The sequence below is a fragment of the Canis lupus genome, chromosome 4 (genome assembly GCF_003254725.2).
Source record: "Canis lupus dingo isolate Sandy chromosome 4, ASM325472v2, whole genome shotgun sequence".
NCBI lineage: Eukaryota > Metazoa > Chordata > Mammalia > Carnivora > Canidae > Canis > Canis lupus.
Window position 1 is genome coordinate 15,687,727 of NC_064246.1, and position 19,614 is coordinate 15,707,340.

General features: G+C 37.6%; 1 protein-coding gene across 2 annotated transcripts in view; it reads left to right on the forward strand.

The window, feature by feature from the left end:
* Positions 1-19,614, forward strand: part of REEP3 (receptor accessory protein 3) — a 97,824-nt gene that overhangs the window by 43,812 nt on the left and 34,398 nt on the right. Inside the window, exons 2-3 of one of the 2 annotated variants that reach the window (XM_049108976.1) lie at positions 993-1,065; positions 14,064-14,182. In XM_049108976.1, the coding sequence (XP_048964933.1) occupies positions 14,120-14,182 (63 nt within the window). In that variant the 5' untranslated portion in view covers positions 993-1,065; positions 14,064-14,119. The remainder of the gene's footprint in view (positions 1-992; positions 1,066-14,063; positions 14,183-19,614) is intronic. The other variant, XM_025434458.3, reaches the window with a different exon arrangement.

The following is a 19,614-nucleotide window of genomic DNA, read 5'->3' on the forward strand; positions in this document are numbered from 1 at the left end:
AATATTGGTTTGTGAATTGTGGTAACATGTACCATACTACTGCAAGATGTAGATAATGGAGGAAAGATGGTGTAGGGTTTGTGGTAACTATAGTGTATTCCAACTTTTCTGTAAATTTAAAACTATTCCAAAAGATTTTTAAATAGACCAGAAAAGTAGACAACAGGATATCATATACCATATGTATCAAAAAGCCAGTAAACACTTAAGAAGAAAGTCAGGTTTGCTAGTATTCAGGAATGTATATTACAACATCTATGAGATTCTCCTACTTAGCTGGCAAACTTTTTTGTTTTTTAAATAATGATGCCAATGATCAGCAATGTATAGGAATGTAAAGTAGAACCACTACTCTGGAGGGCATTTTGATAATAGGTAAAAATATATGTACTCTTTGAAGCAGCAACATCCCCAATGGACAGAAATGTTTTTATGATATGTGCAATGGCAATAACCTGGAAATCAACCATAAGCCTATTATGTATTTGCAAGTACAAATTTAGATTATGGGAATACTACATGTGGATAAAAAGTAGGATTTGTATACAATAAAATGTTGCCTGCAGTTATCTCTGGTACGGTTGGGACAATTTTTGTTTTTGGTGATTTTGTTCATTTTCCAAATGTTAAGGAACCGTAGAATATTCTTTGTGATGACAAAGGCTTTATTTTTAAATTCAAGTATAATTAACGGTGTTAATATTAGTTTTAGGTGTTAAATGAGAAAGTTTTTTATGATTATTTTTAAAATATAAATTTTTTCCCATGAAACTATACCTAGAATATTAAAATCCTTTTTGTTTTAAAAAAAAAAGAGTATTTTTACTTTGCTTTTCTGAGTGGATTTAGTCTGTGCACAAATTTGCATTCATACAAATTTACACCGTTGTATGTTTCCCATGTAGTTTCTACTTTTCTATTGGGTGAAATTTTTATAAGCTCTTAAAAGCATTGTTGTATTTGATTGGTCTTCTCATACTTTTTACTTTTAGGTTGGTGTTTGGGATGCTTTATCCTGCATATTACTCCTACAAAGCTGTGAAAACAAAAAACGTGAAGGAATACGTAAGTATAGCTTTATGGGTGATTAATTCTAGCTTAATGTATCTGTGATATACAAGACTAGAAAATAATTATTTTAGAAATAGCTGGGATAATGTTTTTGGTTAAAAAGTTTATATAAATAAAAAGACTAACTTCATAAACTAATTTTGAATACAATTCCAAAGTGAAATTTCAAAAAAAAAGTTCACTGTCAGTTGGCATTTAAATAAGTGCATGATTTCCAATTACCTAAATGGGTAATCGGATCTACTGCTATCCATTTTGTCTAAGTTCCAGTATAAGAAGTTGGGGGTGGGGGGACGACTGTGTTTTTTAGCCTGTGAATTTATAGATACACTAAGAACATAATTCCCACCCCAAACTTTTTTCCTTTTCTCATAGGAGTTTTATAACTTTTTAACTGAGTTAAATATACAGATACCTATCACTACTGACAATTACAGACAGTCTTTTCCTTCTTAAGTCAGACTCTACAGTTGATCCTTGAACAACATAGGGGTTAGGGCCGCTCAGGCATGGACACACACACACACACACACACACACACACACCCTCCTCCCCATGTATGTTAAATACTGTATTAAAAGTAAGCTAGAATGGATCACCTAGGTGACTGTTCCACATCAGACTCTTGATTTTTGGCTCAGGTTATGATTTCAGTGTTGTGAGATCAAGCCCTACGTTGGGCTCCGCACTGGCTATGGAACCTGCCAAATTCCAGAGCAAGGATTCTCTTGCTCTCCCTCTGCCCTTCCTCTTTCTCTCTCTCTACCTCTCTTTAAAAAAAAATTAAAGGCTAGAGAAAAGATGTTAAGGAAAATCATAGGGAAGAGAAGAATATGTTTATAGGACTTTACTATATTTATTGAAAAAGAACTTAGGTATAAGAGGACCTGCACAGCTCAAACCTATGTTGTTCAAGGATCAGCTGTACTAGCCAGGCACTCCTGGCTCACTCAGCGGTTGAGCATCTGCCTTTGGCTCAGGTGTGATCCCAGTCCCAGGATCAAGTTCCACATCAGGTTCCCTGTGAGGAGCCTGCTTCTTCCTTTGCCTGTGTCTCTGCCTCTCTCGTGTATCTCTCATGAATAAATAAAATATTTTTTTTAAAGTAGCCAATACATTCCTTCTTATTTGGAATGTTTGTTTGTTGTACTGTTATTAAAGGAGATCTTTTTTTCTGAATCTAACCACAGTTCAAATACAGGGTGAAGTTTCTCAACTTTGTACCCATTTCACCTATAAAAGTATTGTAAACCCAGGATATGAAATAACTGGTGTTCCCCCGTGTGTCTTTGTGTATATATTTGTATTTGTGGTATTCCCCTATCTTCCCTCTAAATCTGGGTGATTTTGTTGGAAAAAAATTAAGTACAAATTGAAAATGAAGTCTATATGAGAAGGTCTAATAATACAAAGATATTATCAGTGGGTACACAAATACCATGCCCTAAAAGAAAAAGGGAATAACAGGAAGAAATATGAAAGTATATACTATAAAAAAAAAAAAAAGAAATGGGCCTATCATGTATGAATTAATGTTAAAAGAGCAGAAAAGATATTGTTATTTAGGGGTTGATCTAAGAACCATTATAAAATATTTGTCTGTTTCTTACTATGCATCAGTTAACTTTATTAATGTTAATTTTTAAAGACTTAGAAACATGGGTTTGTGTGTTTTAATCCTTTAATAAAACACTCAAATTTTTATAACTATAATTTATTCTATAAATTTGGGATTAATAAGAAAGATCTAACCCCGAAATTTTAATTCTACTTCATAAGTTGAAGATAACCTGTGGAAGAGAATCCAGTAACATTCTTATTCACACTGATGGAAAAACCATAAGACTATATATGTGGATATATATACACATATGTTTGCATACGATGTGTAGTTAGGTATATACTAAACAGATTGCCTTGTAGTGTTTAGAGAATAACTCATTATCAACAAAGTAGGAATTATTTGTACATAATTTTGCTATAATATTGTAATTTTGGGAAGTTCTCTTAACATTGTTTTGGGAACATCAGCATAAGGAGTAGTTGAAGAGAAACCAAGGAAGTAGAAAGGGAATTGGTTTGATAGTTACATGGTAATCAACTCTCCACAAGGGAAAGGAAAGCTAAAAGCAGAAATGGTCAGGCTTTAAAACAGAAAAAGCAGCGCATTAGCCTTTAACAGGAAATAACAACTCAGAAGACTTTGTGACCAAGTTGTCTGCCATCAAGGCTGCTGGAGAGATCAAGCTGAGATACCACATTAGAACATTTGCATTTATATGATTTCCTATGAGTTTCAAAATACTTTTACATATTATTGTTTCCAATTGTTACTGTAACAAATTGCCAAGCACCTACCGGCTTAAACCAACCCCAACTATTCTCTTACAGTCTTAGAGATCAGAAATCTGAAATGCATCTAGAGGGCTGTACTCTTTCTGGAGGTTCTAAGGAAAAATCTGTTCCCTTACCTTTCCTAGCTTCTACAGGTTGCATACATCCTTGGCTCAGGGTTCTATTCATCATCTTCAAAGCAAGAAATATTGAGCTGAGACTTCTTACATTTCTATGTCTCTGGTTCTTTCTCTCTTCTGCCTCCCTCTTCCACTTATAAGGATGCTTGTGGTTATGTCAGGTCCACCTAAGTAACCCAGGGTCCTCTCTCCACCATAAGGAGCTGGTTAGCAACCTGAATTCCATGTGCAGCTCGATTTCTCCTCTACTGTGTGACCTAACATTTGCACACATTTTAGGAATTAGGACATGGACCTCTTTGGGAGTGGGAGACATTATTCTGTGTACCATAACATCTCATTGGTCCTCACTACAACTTTAAATCAATAAATAAATAAGAAAAATATTTCAATATTACACTCTCAGAGAAGTATATTATTGCCCAGGGTCACATTAAGGCAGGAATGATTGGATATCTTGTTTCTAATGTTTTATTCCTTCTCTTGTACCATGCTACCTTTAGAAAAGTAGGTAAGGATTCTAGCTTCAGGAAAAAGTAGAAACAGTTTTCACAACTAGCCAGGAGACAGACTTCCAGAGCACACTTTCCAGGGCCACAAAAATAGGATATTTTCCAAGAAGGCCACGGAGGCTGCTTACTTAGACTGTACTGGGGCAGGACTCAGAAGCATCTAAGTCAACTATGATCAGAATAGTTAAAGATGAAGTGAGATTTTGAAAGTGTTGGCAGTTCTTTAATTATTTCCAATATAAGTTTACTTTTGACAAAATGCTTGAATATTATTTTATTGCTGAGTCTCACTTAAACTCTTATCATAACAGTTTTACTAGAACTCTGTTCTCATTAAGTTTTCCTGTATAGAGGGATGCCCGGGTGGCTCACCAGTTGGGTGCCTGCCTTCAGCTCAGGTCGTGATTCCCGGATCCAGGATCAAGGCCCACATTGGGCTCCCTTTGAGGAGCCTGCTTCTCCCTCTGCCTGTGTCTCTGCCTCTCTCTCAGTCTGTGTTTCTCATGAATAAATAAATAAATAAATCTTAAAAAAAAAAAAAAGTTTTCCTGTATAGTGATCCCATCCACTTTTGCTTTCTTTTGCATATGGTAGTTCACCTTCTTCAGATTTCCTGGTTATATTTTTAATAGCCTTTTATTGGGATCCCTGGGTGGCGCAGCGGTTTGGCGCCTGCCTTTGGCCCGGGGCGCAATCCTGGAGACCCAGGATCAAATCCCACATCAGGCTCCCGGTGCATGGAGCCTGCTTCTCCCTCTGCCTGTGTCTCTGCCTCTCTCTCTCTCTCTCTCTCTCTCTCTCTCTCTCTCTGTGACCATCATAAATAAATAAAAATTTTTTAAAAAATAGCCTTTTATATTATCATATATTATCTGCCTGTATGTGTGTCTGTCCTCTCCACGTGCAACAGCTCCGTGGAGTTTTGTTGTTTTGTTAACTGCTATGTTCCCCTTCCTAAAACAGTACATGATGTGTATTGTAGGTACTCATTATTTGAATGAATGAGTGAATGAATGTTCAGAATAAGAACAGGAAGAAGAGTTGAAGAGTACATTTCTTAAGTAGATTGGTCTAGTTTCTCAGCTTTGATTCTGCTAGGTTAAGGATTATACAGTCCAGTCTGACTTATCCCCAAGCTCATTTTCTTAGTGGTATTTGGTTATTACCTAAATTCCACTGATATCTACTTCAAAATTGTTTTCAGAAAGCAAACATTTTAGATTAATTTACTTCTTTCCACCCTAACTACTACCATTCCCCTTAAGCCTGCAAATAGTAGATTGCACCTGATAAAACAGATGCTGTACTCAAATCAAAACAAATGGAAAGTGCTGTGTATTTTGGCAACCTTCCTTTCTTCCTTTGCCTATTTTTAAAACAGAGCTTTCCTAGGATATAATTTCCTGTATAGTGTGGCTGATATGGCCTACTTAAAGTCTTTCAGCCTTGCAGTAATTGAAATGTAAACTTACTGAAGAATTAGTATGGTTTTGCAAATTTTTTTAGGCTTATACCATCTCGTGACTTGAAAATAGAGTGTTTACTTCCAAGTCGTGTGTAATTGCTGTAGCTTTTCTAGGAAACCATGTTCTTATTCTAAGAATGTTGGAGAACGTGGCAATGAAAAGATTGGCTGACAGCACTTAAAAAATCAAAATCAGACATTTGGTCCTGAGATTTACTGTGAGCAAGAACAAAGAACAGTGAAAATTCTGGGAGATTACACTTTTAAAGGCTTAGAAATAGCCCTCTAAAACCCTATTGACTTGGTTTTGAAAGTGACCTAATTTTTCTTGAATACTTGGGTGATAGGAAAATGAACAAATACACCCCTATTAGCTTTATAGTTCTTTTCAACTGGTAAAATCTGAAGTTGTCTGCTAGTTTCTGGGTGAATATAGAAGAGGAAAAAATACAATAAATACAATACAATAAAGAAAATATATATTTCTTTATTGTCAAGAAGTGTTTGTTCCCTAGGCATCTTTTCATATTTTTGTTTAAAGATTTTATATATTTATTTGACAGAGAGCACAAGCAGGGATAGGGCCCAAGGGAGAGAGAAGCAGACTCCCGCTAAGCAGGGAGCCCAAGGCAGGGCTCCATCTCAGGACCCTGGGATTATGACCTGAGCTGAAGGCAGATGCTTAACCAACTGAGCCACTCAGATGCCCCATCTTTTCATGTTTTGGATTAAAAATACTCATTCGATTCAAGGGTTTTAATTTGGAAAGTGTAAAGTTTAACACACTGATTAAGGTGGAATTTTCTGAAAATTAGTTTTGTCAAGCCACATGCTTATCTGTTTACTTTCCATTCTGATCTACTTTTAATTTAGTTTTTATTTTTATCAAAGCTGTACTTATAATTTTAAAATCAGTTTTCTAAAGGTTATAATGGAAAACAACAGTTCCCCCACCTTCCCTTCCCTGTTTCTCTCTTGATGCTACTACTTTCAGCCCTTTTATCCAAATCCTTTAGTATTTATTTCCATATCTAAATAATATGCTTATATTGCTATTTCTTAATTTTTCAGATGGATATTATCAGTTGACTTCTTTCTATTAAAGATGATTAATAGTAGCTATGCAGTGTCACTATACATGTGCATATTTCCCTGTTCCTGATTGCCTCCCAGGGTCTTACTCAATATTTGCATTATTTAGGCTAAGTTAGAAAGACACAATAGACTGAAGAGATAAAAAACACAACACCTAGGACCAGGCTGCCTGGGTTATCATCACAGCCCTGTCCATTACTGGTTGTGTCATTGTACAAGTTTTTGACCTTCCTGTGCCTCAGTTTCCTTCACTGAAAAATGAGAACTGTTATAGTACTTACCTCCTCAGGTGGTTGTAAGAATTATGAGTTAATGAACATAAAGCATTTAAATCAGTACCTGACATATAAGAGTACCTGTTATATAGGGGTTTTTTTTATTATGAAAACGTTATTTGGATTTGGTCTCTTCAGTGTCTACATTATCATTTTTTTTCCTACACAGTAGTTTCTTTTCCCAGGTGTTATTCATTGTCTTGTTTTTCGTTTGTTTGAGTTTTCACTTATATGATATTTTGTATTGCGCATTTAGACCCAGACTCTCCATAGTTGTATAGATTTCTTCTCAGTGTGTCAACATCCATCAGATATTCCATACTGGCTCTTGTTTTAAATCCTCAGATTTCTTAATCTCCTGTTTTCCTTCTTTTTTTTTTTTTAAGGTTTTATTTATTTATTCCTGAGAGACACAGAGAGAGGGGCAGAGACATAGGCAGACGGAAAAGCAGGCTCATCACAGGGAGCCTGATGGGGGACGCAATACCAGGATACCGGGATCATGAGCCAAAGGCAGATGCTCAACCACTGAGCCAGCCAGGCATCCCTGTTTTCCTCCTTTTTATTTTACTTCCTCATTTAAAGGAAATACATCCTTCCCAAAAAGGCTGTGTGAGAGGCAAATTTTTTGAGATACTAGATTGTAAATAATTTTCCTTCAGAATTTTGAAGGCATTTCTCCATTGCCTTTCAGCTTTTAATGTTGCTGTGGAGAAGTCTGAAGCCATTCTGATTCTTACCTGTTTGTGGCATCTTTCTCATGTCCCCATTGTTTACAATTTCATGATGATGTATGTGTGTGAGTTGACTGTGATAGATTTTACCAAATCCTCAATAGTTCCTTTTAACTTAGGAATTCTTTATCCTTCAGCTCTGGTTAGTTAAATTGACTTCTCAAAATGATTTTCTCCTCTCCATTTTCACCATTTGTTCTGTCTGGGATTCCTTTTATTCAGTTATAAACCACTTGGACTGATTGTCTAATATTCTGATAGTTTTTCTTCTCTTTCCTGTCACTTTTTCTTTTTGCACTATTTTGTGATGGGTTTCTCAATTTCATCTTCCAACCCTTTAGTTAATCTTTTAATTTCTGCTCCCATGTGTTGAATTTCTAAGAGTGCTTTTCATTCTCTGAATGTTCCTCTTCCTTATAGTGTCCTACTCTTGAGTTGTCTACAATAGGTTCCCTCTTGCCTCAGTCTATGAATGATGGTGTTTTAGACGTGTTCTTTCTGTACAGTCTCCCCTTTGAGTTCTGTTTGTCTTAGTATCTGTCTCTCACGGATGGTTTTCTCAAATGTTGGGTAGTCCTTGGTCCTCTGCTCGTGTTGGAGCATGATAATTACAAGCTGGCTGGAAGCCCTATGTCTGTGAGACTTGCTGAATGTCCTTTTCACTGTAGGGTGATCCGATGAGGTAACTATATTTGTTCCTGAGAGGAAGTACCACAAACCGAATAGCTTAAGAAGAAAATCAGAAATTTATATCTCACAGTTCTGGAGGCAGAAGAACATCATGAAGATGTGCACCGGGTCACACCTCCCTCTGGAACCTGTCAAAGAGAATCCTTTTTTTTTTTTTTAAGATTTTATTTTAGGGACGCCTGGGTGCCTCAGTGGTTGAATGTCTGCCTTCAGCTCAGGTCATGATCTGGGGTCCTGGGATCCTGTGTCTCTGCCTCTCTCTGACACAGACAGAGGACGAAGCAGGCTCCCTGCAGGGGGCCCGATGTGGGACTCAATCCCAGGACCCCAGGATCATGCCCTGAGCCAAAGGCTCAACCATTAAGCCACCTAAGTGTCCCTAGGAGAATCCTTTCTTGCCTGTGTCCAGCATCTGTGATTTCCTGCAGTCTAGGGGGCCCTTGCCTTCCAGCTGCAGCACTTCACACTGTCCCTGTTGTCACACAGTGTTCTGACCTATGTGTCTGTCTTAGAGTTGCTTCTGTCCTCCTTACAGGGAAGCATTGGATTCAGGGCCCAGCTATACCCAACTACGGCCTCATCTTAATGAATTATACCTTCAGCAACCCTGTTTCCAAGTGATGTCACAGTCTTAGGTAGTTGGGGTTAGAACTTCATATTAGTCAGCTCAGGCTGCCATCATACAGGGAGGAACTTAAACAGCACAAGTTTATTTTCTTACAGCTGTGGAGGCTGAAAGTCTGAGCCAAAGGTGCCATAGGGGTTGGGTTTCGGTGAAGCCTCTTCCTGGCTTATAGATAGCCTTTTCTATGTGCATGCATGAAGAAAGCTCTCATGAGTGTCTCTTGCTTATGAGGGCCCAAGTTCTGTCAAATTAGGGCCCCCTTATGACCTCATTTGATCTTAATTACCTCCTCAAGGTCCTGTCTCCAAATACAGTCACTTTGGGGCTTATGGCTTCAACATATGGATTCGGGGTGATCACAGTTCAGACCATAACAGACTTCAACATATCTGAGGGAGATACAGTTCAAACCATAATGACTGTTTCTTGGAAAATTAACAATGCCTAGATCTTTAGGTATTTTCTCTCATGCAAGTCAGATTCTTGAGAGAAGATTCTTCCATTCTGAAAGGATGCTTGGTTGCTCGTATTCCGGTGAGAAAATAAGGGTTGGGGGCTTTCAATATTTAACTTATAAACTGGAACCTAATTACTATTCTCAACTGTGCCAGGATTTCCAAATCCAGAGCACCTCTGACTCACTCTTTGCAGAGAGTCAGCCACAGGGTTCTTCTGGGAGGAAGGAGGTGAACGGCCAGACCACTAAGTGGGAGGGCATCTGGGCGCCTGCCTGCTCCTTAGGCAGACCTACCTCCATTCTACCTGTCTTTTGCCCTAGTGGCCAAGAATTGTGTCACCAGTTCTTGAGCTTTTCAGGAGCCCTGTAGTGTCAGCTTGGGATTGCTTCTCAGTTTCTCCCACTGTCAGCTTAATAACTATCAGGCCTCCTAAGTCACTTGCTGCTCATCCACTTCCTTCCTACCTCCAAAAATTTCAATGCTGTCTTCTCTTCTACATTCTTCCGGACTTAATATCTTTTTTAAAAATCGCTTTTATTGTTGTTTTAATCAGATTTGTGGTTAAGGATACAATTAAATGTGTATATTCAGTTTATCATCTTTTACCCAGATTCCCAGATCGACTTTGTGAGTGGAATACTTCTGGTTGAAATATACTGTGCTATTAAATAAGACTGATTTTACCATTAACATTGGTTTTTAAAATCTCATAGAAGATAGCTTTTTTTTTTTTAAGATTTTATTTATTTATTCATGAGAGACCAGAGAGAGAGAGAGAGAGAGAGAGGCAAAGACATAAGCAGAGGGAAAAGCAGGCTCCATGCAGGGAGCCCAATGTGTGGAACTCAGTCCTGGATCCAGGGATCCACCCTGAGCCAAAGGCAGATGCTCAATTGCTGAGCCACTCAGGTATCCCAGAAGATAGTTTTAAAGTAGTATTAGATACCATTTTTTAGATTTGACAATTATTTTAGAAGTTCATTTTAACTGACATATAGTGAATACATGTGTATCTATCTTGTCTTGAGTTATTTGGTTTGTAAATCAAGTTTTGATAAGTCAAAATCACAATTATCACTTAGGACAGTTAGATAAAATCACTTGGGACAGTTCATTATCTTTTTTTTTTTTTTTATCTTTTAATGAAATAAATCTACCTACATTTGCTTTAAGTGAAGTAAGTGATGAATATTCTTTTATAAACCTAATTTTTGATGTGCCAAGTTTACTTCATATGTATATAATACATAAAAGGATATAATTTCACTGCAGAAGTAATTGATGCTGTTATAATTAAATGACCTATACTCCTTATGTTTTCTAAAAACAATTTCTTCATGATCATCTCATGACCATTACAATGAATCCACTTTAGGAAACAAGTGTTAAATTTAAATAAGGTGATATAATTAGGGGAGGGGGTGTTATATGAATGTCTAGCACAGTTTCTTCTAAAATTTTACAACATGAGGGATTCCTGGGTAGCTCAGCAGTTGAGTGTCTGCCTTCAGCTCAGGGCATCATCCTGGAGTCCCGCGATCGAGTCACACATTGGGCTCCCCTTGAGCCTTCTTCTTCCTCTGCCTGTCTGTGTCTATCATGAATAAATAAATCTTTTTTTAAAAAGTTAGAACTGGGGGATCCCTGGGTGGCTCGGCAGTTTGGCACCTGCCTTTGGCCCAGGGCGCAATCGTGGAGTCCCGGGATCGAGTCCCGAATCAGGCTCCCGGCATGGAGCCTGCTTCTCCCTCTGCCTGTGTCTCTGCCTCTCTCTCTTTCTCCCTGTGTCTATCATAAATAAAGAAAGAAATAAATAAATAAATAAATAAATAAATAAATAAATAAATAAATAAATCTATCTTTAAAAAAAATTAAAAAGTTAGAACTTGAATTACAATACCCCTTGACCTTTATGAAGTCAACAAAAGCATTCCTACAGTTTTCACACCAAGATATAGTGAGCCAAACACAGCTATCTTGTCCTTTTCTAGCTTCCAATGCAAATGCTTTGGAAAACATACACAAAAATAAAAATTCTCACAGTAACATTTAAACCTAATAGGCTAACTTGGGCTTTTGCTAATATCTAAGAAGAATTTTACCAACTGTAGTGCCAATGGAAATAGATTTTTAAAAGCAGAGACAGAAATGGTTGTTTCCATTAAAGGAAATGTTAAGTAGTAAATTGGAGGGAGGCCTAGCCACCTCCATCCCAGTCCCCAGTGATGGAACAGCTGAAAATCAAAGAGGCTACAGCATCCAAAACACTTGACCGCCACCATCTTCGCTGTGGGGAAACAGCTCACTTTCTGTCTCTGTCTCTGTCTCTCTCTCAAACAAATAAATCTTTAAAAACTAATAAATGAAAATAAAAATTCATGAGAGATGTTACTTTAGAAATAAAAGTGTAGAAAAAGGAAATTCTTTTGAAAAATTACAAAAAATTAAACTATATTGAATTATACAAATATATGAAATTTTGTCTATCTCTTGGCTATCAGAATATAGACTGAATTTTTCTTTAAACCACAGATCCAAACTCTATAGGTAAAATGCAAAAACAATCTTCAAGAGGTCTTGAAAAGCCACAGAAATAGATTGAGTTGATTGGTTTTATTTTAAATTATTGTATTACAAAGGCATCTTTTTAAGTTTTTATTTAAATCCCAGTTAACATGCAATGTAATATTAGTTTCAGGTGTACAATATAGTGATTCAACACTTCCATACAACACCCAGTGCTCATCACAAGTGCACTCTTTAATCCCCATCCCCCATTTCCCCCATCCCCCACCTACCTCCCCTCCAGTAACCGCCAATTTGTTCTCTATAGTTCAGAGTCAGTTTCAAAGGGGTTTGCCTCTCTCCTTTTTCCGCCTTTGCTCATTTGTTTTCTTTCTTAAATTCTACATATGAATGAAATCATATGGTATTTGTCTTTGACTAATTTTGCTTAATATAATACCCTCTAGCTGTATCTATGTCATTGCAAATGGCAAGATGTTACTCATTTTGATGGCTGAGTAATATTCCTTTGTATATGTATACCACTACTCATTTATCTATACGTCAATTGGTAAACATTTGGACTGTTTCCAGAATTTGGCTATCGTAGATAATACCTCTATAAACATTGGGGTGCATGATCTCTTGGAGTTAGCGTTTTTGTATTCTTTGGGTAAATACCTAGTAGTGCAATTGCAAGTGCTGAATCATAGGGTAGTTCTATTTTAACTTTTTGAGGAGCCTCCATACTGTTTTCCAGAGTGGCTGTACCAGTTTGCATTTCTACCAACAGTGCATGAGGGGTTCCTCTTTCTCCACATCCTTCCAACACCTGTTGTTTCTTGTGTTGTTGATATTAGTCATTCTGATAGGTGTGTCTTGGCGATAGCTAATCTGGTAAGATTAAATATAGACTGATTCCTTTTTTTTTTTAAGCCACAGCTCCAAATTCTGTAGGTAAAGTGAGGGGGGAAATCTTCAAAAGGTCTTGAAAAGTCAGAAAAGTAGATGGAGGGCAGCCCCGGTGGGGCAGCGGTTTAGTGCCGCCTGCAATCCAGGGCGTGATTCTGGAGACCCTGGATCAAGTCCCACATCAACCTCTCTGTATGATGCCTGCTTCTCCCTCTGCCTGTGTCTCTGCCTCTCTCTCTCTGACTCTATGAATAAATAAATAAAATCTTTAAAAAAATAAAATAAAAAAGAAAAGTAGATGGAGTTGAATAGTTTTATTTTAAAATATTATATTAATTTTCAAAGGTTGCTAAAAGGCATCTTTTAAATGAAGATCTAGCACTTCAGTTTTATTATATCTTTTTATAATTATTATTCTAAATAGGCTCCATGCCTAGCATGGAACCCAGTGTAGGGCTTGAACCCATGACTCATGACCCTGAGATCAAGACCTGAGCTGAGATCAAGAGTTGGACACTTGGGTACCTGGGTGGCCCAATCAGTTAAGCATCCTGCCTTCAGCTCAGGTCATAATCCCATGATCCTGAGATCAAGCCCTATATCATGCTCCCTGCTCAGTGGAGAGCCTGTTCCTCCCTCTCCCTCTGCTGCTCCCTGTGCTTGTCATGTGCTCACTCACTCTCTCTCTCAGTCAAATAAATAAAATCTTTTTTTAAAAAAAAGACACTCAAATGACTGAGCCACCCAGGCACCCCATGATGTTCTACCCTTAAGATGATTGTCAAAATAAATTATTGGAGCCACCTGGAGAAGTTTCTGCCATTCACATGAATGTTTGAACATAATTTCAGCCTACTAAGATAACATTCTTACCTTTTCTCTGTAAGAGGAAGACTTAGATGTGCTCTTAGGGAAGAAAGTCTAAGGGCACTTCCTCCTTGGGAAAAGAGGGGTCTACCAAGTGGTCAGTGTCCAGATAACTCTAGGCTCTGGGGATGGGTAGACAACAAGGATGTTTCTCATGGAACCTCTTTGAGGTAGAAGAGGCTATAAGCTGCTCTTCCTGGGCAGTTTGCAGAAAGCTTTATGAATAGTGCCTCTGAGAGGTGAGCTAAAGGCCCAGCTTCTTCACTTTTTTGAACTTTTTTTTTTTTTTTTTTTTGGATGATGATGTGTCCAAACAGTGTTATGAAAATAAGGGTACATTTTAACTCTTCACATTTTTTTTATTTATTTATTTATGATAGTGACACAGAGAGAGAGAGAGAGAGGCAGAGACATAGCAGAGGGAGAAGCAGGCTCCATGCACCGGGAGCCCGACGTGGGATTCGATTCCGGGTCTCCAGGATCGTGCCCTGGGCCAAAGGCAGGTGCCAAACCGCTGCGCCACCCAGGGATCCCCTAACTCTTCACATTTAATAAGTTATCACACAAAACTGAGTTCGTCTTTTCTACAAACCCAAGGCTCTTCTTACATTCTCTTCATGCATGATACCCACCTTCCTCTAGGGTGCCATTGTCAGAACATCCTGCTGCAGTGCTTCTCAAACTTCAGGGTGTGTAGGACTCACCCTGGGGTCTTGTTGAAATATAGAGTCTGATTTAGTAGGTCTGGCCTGGACTTGAAATTCTGCTTTCCATCAGGCTTCCAGGTGATCCCAACGCCACAGGTCTGTAGACCACAGTTAAAGTAGCAAGAAATTTGGGCACATTCTCAACTCTGGTTACACATCAGAAACACTCATAGAGCTTCTTCTCTTTTAAACTTGTATCTGCCCTCTCTCTACACATGGTGATGATGGGACCTAAACATCTAAAGATGAGGGTTTTTTCTAAGATTTATTTATTTACTTGAGAGAGAAAGTTCAGGAGTGGGGATAGGGATTAAGGGACAGACTCTCAAGCCGATTCCCCACTGAGCACAAAGCCCAGTGTAGGTCCCAATCGTCATGACCTGAGCTGAAACCAGGAGTCAGATACTTAACCAACTGAGCCACCCAGGTGCCCCTAAATATGTCTTTTTAATCCTCAAGTAATTTTTATCTACAGCCAAGGTGAAAATAATTGAAAGGTATCTTATTGTGAAAAGTGAATAGTTTTTACCACATTGTACTTTTTTAATATAAGTTTATGTATGCAGATGGACACCAAATAGCAAATTGTTTTAGAAACATCTGTATGTGAATGGACTAATTAACAACTTGGAACATAATGTAGAAAAATAATACTTTCACAAAATGAACCATACAATACAATTATAGGGGTAAGGATATTGAGTTAGACTTTCTCCTAGTTTCTGTGTTGTAGAGCTGGTCATACACAAAATTTTCTGCCTCAGGGAAGTTTCCCTGTAGAATCATCCACCTTTCTTCACTTCACTCCAGCCTCTTTGTTCCTTTGGCTGTGTTTACCCAGGACCTCATGCTGTCCTGCACCCTGGTACTCAACCAGCCCTTCCTTCCCCCAACAATCCTGTGACCCATCACTTGTCTCTGTCCACTCACCCAAATGTGAACCTCAGCTCTCCAGGTGAGATTGATTGCACATGCTTTTGAAAGAAAGTAATTTGGAAAAAAAAAAAAAAAGAAGAAGAAGAAGAAAGTAATTTGATATCCCAGGTTCATTTTCAGTCATGACAGAGATTTATTCTTTCTGCAGTTTTTTCCTACCAGTCTTTGCTTCTCAAGAATAGCATGTTATCCCATGTAGCATAAAGGCTGGTTCTTACTGTTTGAATGACTATTGGACATTTAAAGTGTGCTGTTGAGCCCAGAATATAATACTATTGTTGTATATAAAAGAGTATATCTTACCTAAAGAATGAAATTTTTCATATTCTGTGTCAGTCTGGCCTGTCACCTAGACAAAGGAGCATATCACCTAGTAGCAAGGTTAATTCACTTGTGGAAACCAAGATGGAATTGTCTATGTGAAAAGAGATGGAATGGGGGTACCTAAGTCCCTAAGAAATAGTGCCAGTCCTCAGAATACTTCATGTGAGAAACATGATGAGCCAAGACTTGGGGAACACTTAGGAAAAGAAGAAGGTAGAGTGACACATACTTATTTTTTTATTTTTAGGTAGAGTGACAACTTAGTGTTAAAAGTAGCATATTTCGGAGGCATCTGAGTAACTCAGTCGGTTGATCCGACTCCTGGATCAGGTCATGATCTCAGGGTCATGGGATGGAGCCCCACACCTGGCCCTGCACTCTGAGGAGTATGCTTGAAATTCTCTCCCTCACCCTTGCCCTCTGCTCTTCCCAAGAAATTCTTTGTGGTTCTGTTATAAGGGAACTGTCTTTCTCACAAATATTTATTATCCCAAATAAATCAATAGTACTTTAAACAGTATAAAAAAACAAACTCTGAATTCTCAGCCAGTGTAGATGGAGAGAATTATTTTGGAATGAGAGTTCATTCCTTTCTAAATTCTGCTTCCGGGAACAATTCCCATCAGCAGATCCTGCTTTTCACATCGTCTTTCCAGCACTCCTTTTAAATTAATTACCACCTACTTTTTAAACATTTTTGCACTTTTGGCTTCTCTCAAGTTCCTCAAACTGCTGAGGTTTGGTATGAGATGCACGGGCTTCTGTGATTCACAATTACTGAGGGACCGGAGGGAGTAGGGTGATGGGCTTCTATTTCTAGTTAAGTCCTTGAGACCTGCAGACTAAGCCGTGAGGTCTTAGGGAGTGAGGCGTGGGATCTGCAGGTAAACCGTGTGGCAGCAGCTTCATCATCTGAAAGTAAAACCCCCAGACCTCTGAATTCGGGGAGCTGTACACAGTTAAGATAGCCTTAAATAGGGCAGTGAGGGACGAAGTACACCAAAGTCAAGGAAGCCCAAGTCATTTCTAGTTTCATGTAATCACCCCAAACACATGCCCCTTTTTTAAAAAAAGAACTCTTTTCATCCATGGTTTCTGTTCACTTTGGATTGAACTTCAACTAGCTTATTTTCAAGCATGCTTCTAACTTGGCACAGCTGTGGGAAAAATCCCATAACTGAGCCATCTGGGTTGGATAAAAGAGGGAGTTTTTGTATTGATTTCTCACATTTTGTTCCTTTTTGTTTTAGTGGGGAAAAATCATTATGAAGTAACCAAATTATTGCATAATGTTAATGAAACAGGAGAAATCTTTTCAACTCTATGCTATTTCTAAAGCATTCTATATTAGAAGGTCTCCCTGTTGTCTCTGAAATGTGGTGTAGAATGAATGTTTTGGGTGAATTGACTTGAGTGAATAATAATGGTCAGAAAATAACATTCTTTTTGGGTGGTCTGTAATTCAGCAGTGTTTTTTTCTTTTCAGACTCAGCAAAGATTTTTTTTTTCCCCTGCAAGGCATATTTTAGTATTTTATGATCTGGATTTACTTAGTGTGGTTATAATTGAAATCATTAGGCATATGTAATTTTTCATTTTTTTCTTAAAGCCTAGCATTCATTGCTTTCTGATTCAAAGAATCTGAAGTTAAATGTTGTGAAATTGTTTAATCTCTGATAACTCTGAGAACAACTTTGACAAAAGAGACTATATGTTACAAACTGCTGTTTGTGCAATCCAGAGTTACTTGTTTGATTCTTGCATCAATCCAGACCTTAGAATTAAGAAACTAAATAAAGATTTCATTTATTTATTTGAGAGAAAGAGAGTGCATGTGAGCTCATGTGGGCGTGGGCACACGCACACACACACACACACACACACACACACACATACATGAGTGAGGGGAGAGGTAGAAGCAGGTTCCCCACTGAGCAGGGAGCCTGATGTGGGGCTTGATCCCAGGACCCTGGGATCATGACCAGCGCTTAACAACTGAGCCACCCAGGCGCCCCCAGACTTATGAAACTATTAAGTAAAAGCCTTCCTCTGTGCTTGCTTTACCAGGAACAAGGTGCTAGGGGCTGGCAACATGATGGTGAACACAATGGTTTCTGTCCCTGTCTAAACGGCTGGGGTAGATGTTATACGAATCATTGCTCAGATATTCTACAAAGAAAGAGTAGGTGCACAAAGATTATATATGACCTTCAGAGGGTAAGGAGTTAGGGAAGGCTTTCCTTTGGAAGTGAAGAAATTTTATTTGTACAAGACAAATAAATAATATATAATAAAATATTAGTTACATAATGGAGCAAACATTATGCTGCTAATCACTAATTCTTATCCTTTTATGTCTTCTTTTGCTAATCCCTCCCATGAAAGCTTCTTGGCAGTAGGAACACCTTAACATCAGAGTTTATGCCTATTTCATATCCAAGGGCTTTGTTTATTAAAGGCCCTGAGTAATATTTATCAAATTAATATATCACATAATTTTTCTTCATCATGCAAGTGTAATTATACACTTATATCATTTAACATGTATTATTGGTAATATCACTGTTGTTATAATATCACACTGGTCCTACCATAGAGAGAATAAGTTATATAAAGATATAATTTAAGAAAAAAAATTTTTTTTTCTTTTAATGGGCTCCATATCCAGTTGGGCTCCACACAACATGGGGCTTCAACTCATGACCCTGACATCAAGACCTGAGCTGAGATCAAGAGCCTGACACTCAACTGAGACATCCAGACACCCCAGTATTTTTTAATTAATATGCCATTACTGCTATTACCATGACTTATAAATCTGTAGCAACATGCCTTCTTCCACCAAACATGATATTCCCCCATATTTTGGGGCTCATGCATTGCATCAAGTTCTGTGATGGAAATCATAAGGATTGTTTTACAGTTACTGTTCACTTTTTGTTTGCCTTATTTGTTTGGGGATTTCAATCAATATCATTGTGTAAGGATGTAAATCGTAAGAACTTATTTTCTTAAAAAATCTTAAAAGATCATGAAATGAGGCCTACTTTTCTTTGGCATCAAGAGTAGGTAAATGCATACCTATTAAATGGAGCATGGTCTTTTGATAGTAAATTTAGCCTATGGGTATATTCATTTTACAGTATTCACTCAAGCTTAAAATATCCTCTAATTCCTTTGAGAGAGTAAAGCTAAGAACATCATCACATGACTGTCTGGGTTTCTGAAATGCTAAGGCTTTGTAAAAGCCTTATGGATTTTGAGTAATAATAAAGCAAGTGCTGGCTTGTTAAATAAGCTAATCTGATCCATGCACTATATAAACTAGAATATAATTTTAGATACTATGATTTTATATCACAGATGATTCCATAATCTCCAAAAGAACTTGCCTAATTATAAGAGTATATTTTCTTGGGGATATAAATTCCTTTTGATATTTAAATGATTTTAAGATTCCATTTGAGGAATCTTTTACTTATAAATATTGTATTTTACATTAAAATATTCACCACATTTCTCTAGTCACAAAAAATAGAGTACATAAAGTGTTCCAAGATTTAAGTATGACTGCCATTTCATTGTGACCACTTTCAAAAAAGGTTTATGACCAAATAATCAAGAAGAATGGAAATTCCAGTCTTGTGTATAAGTTAGCCTATTCTTTTGTTTATTCTTTTAATAAGTTATTTGAGCATCTCTTTTGTTCCTGGTACTATAGTAGGCATCATATAGATGCCTGGGAAACAAAACACTGCAAAATGAGCATCTAACGTTTTTCAAGCAGTATTCCACTGACTTCTATGTACTTTATGCTTTGGATATCCTGGTCTCCCACTCAGAGGATACCCACTTTAAGCTTTATATATATTCTAACCAGCCTATTTATCTGATTTATTGGCCTATTGAAAATAGAAGCAGATTGCCACTGAAGCCATACAGATCAACAGTGCAGATGATAATG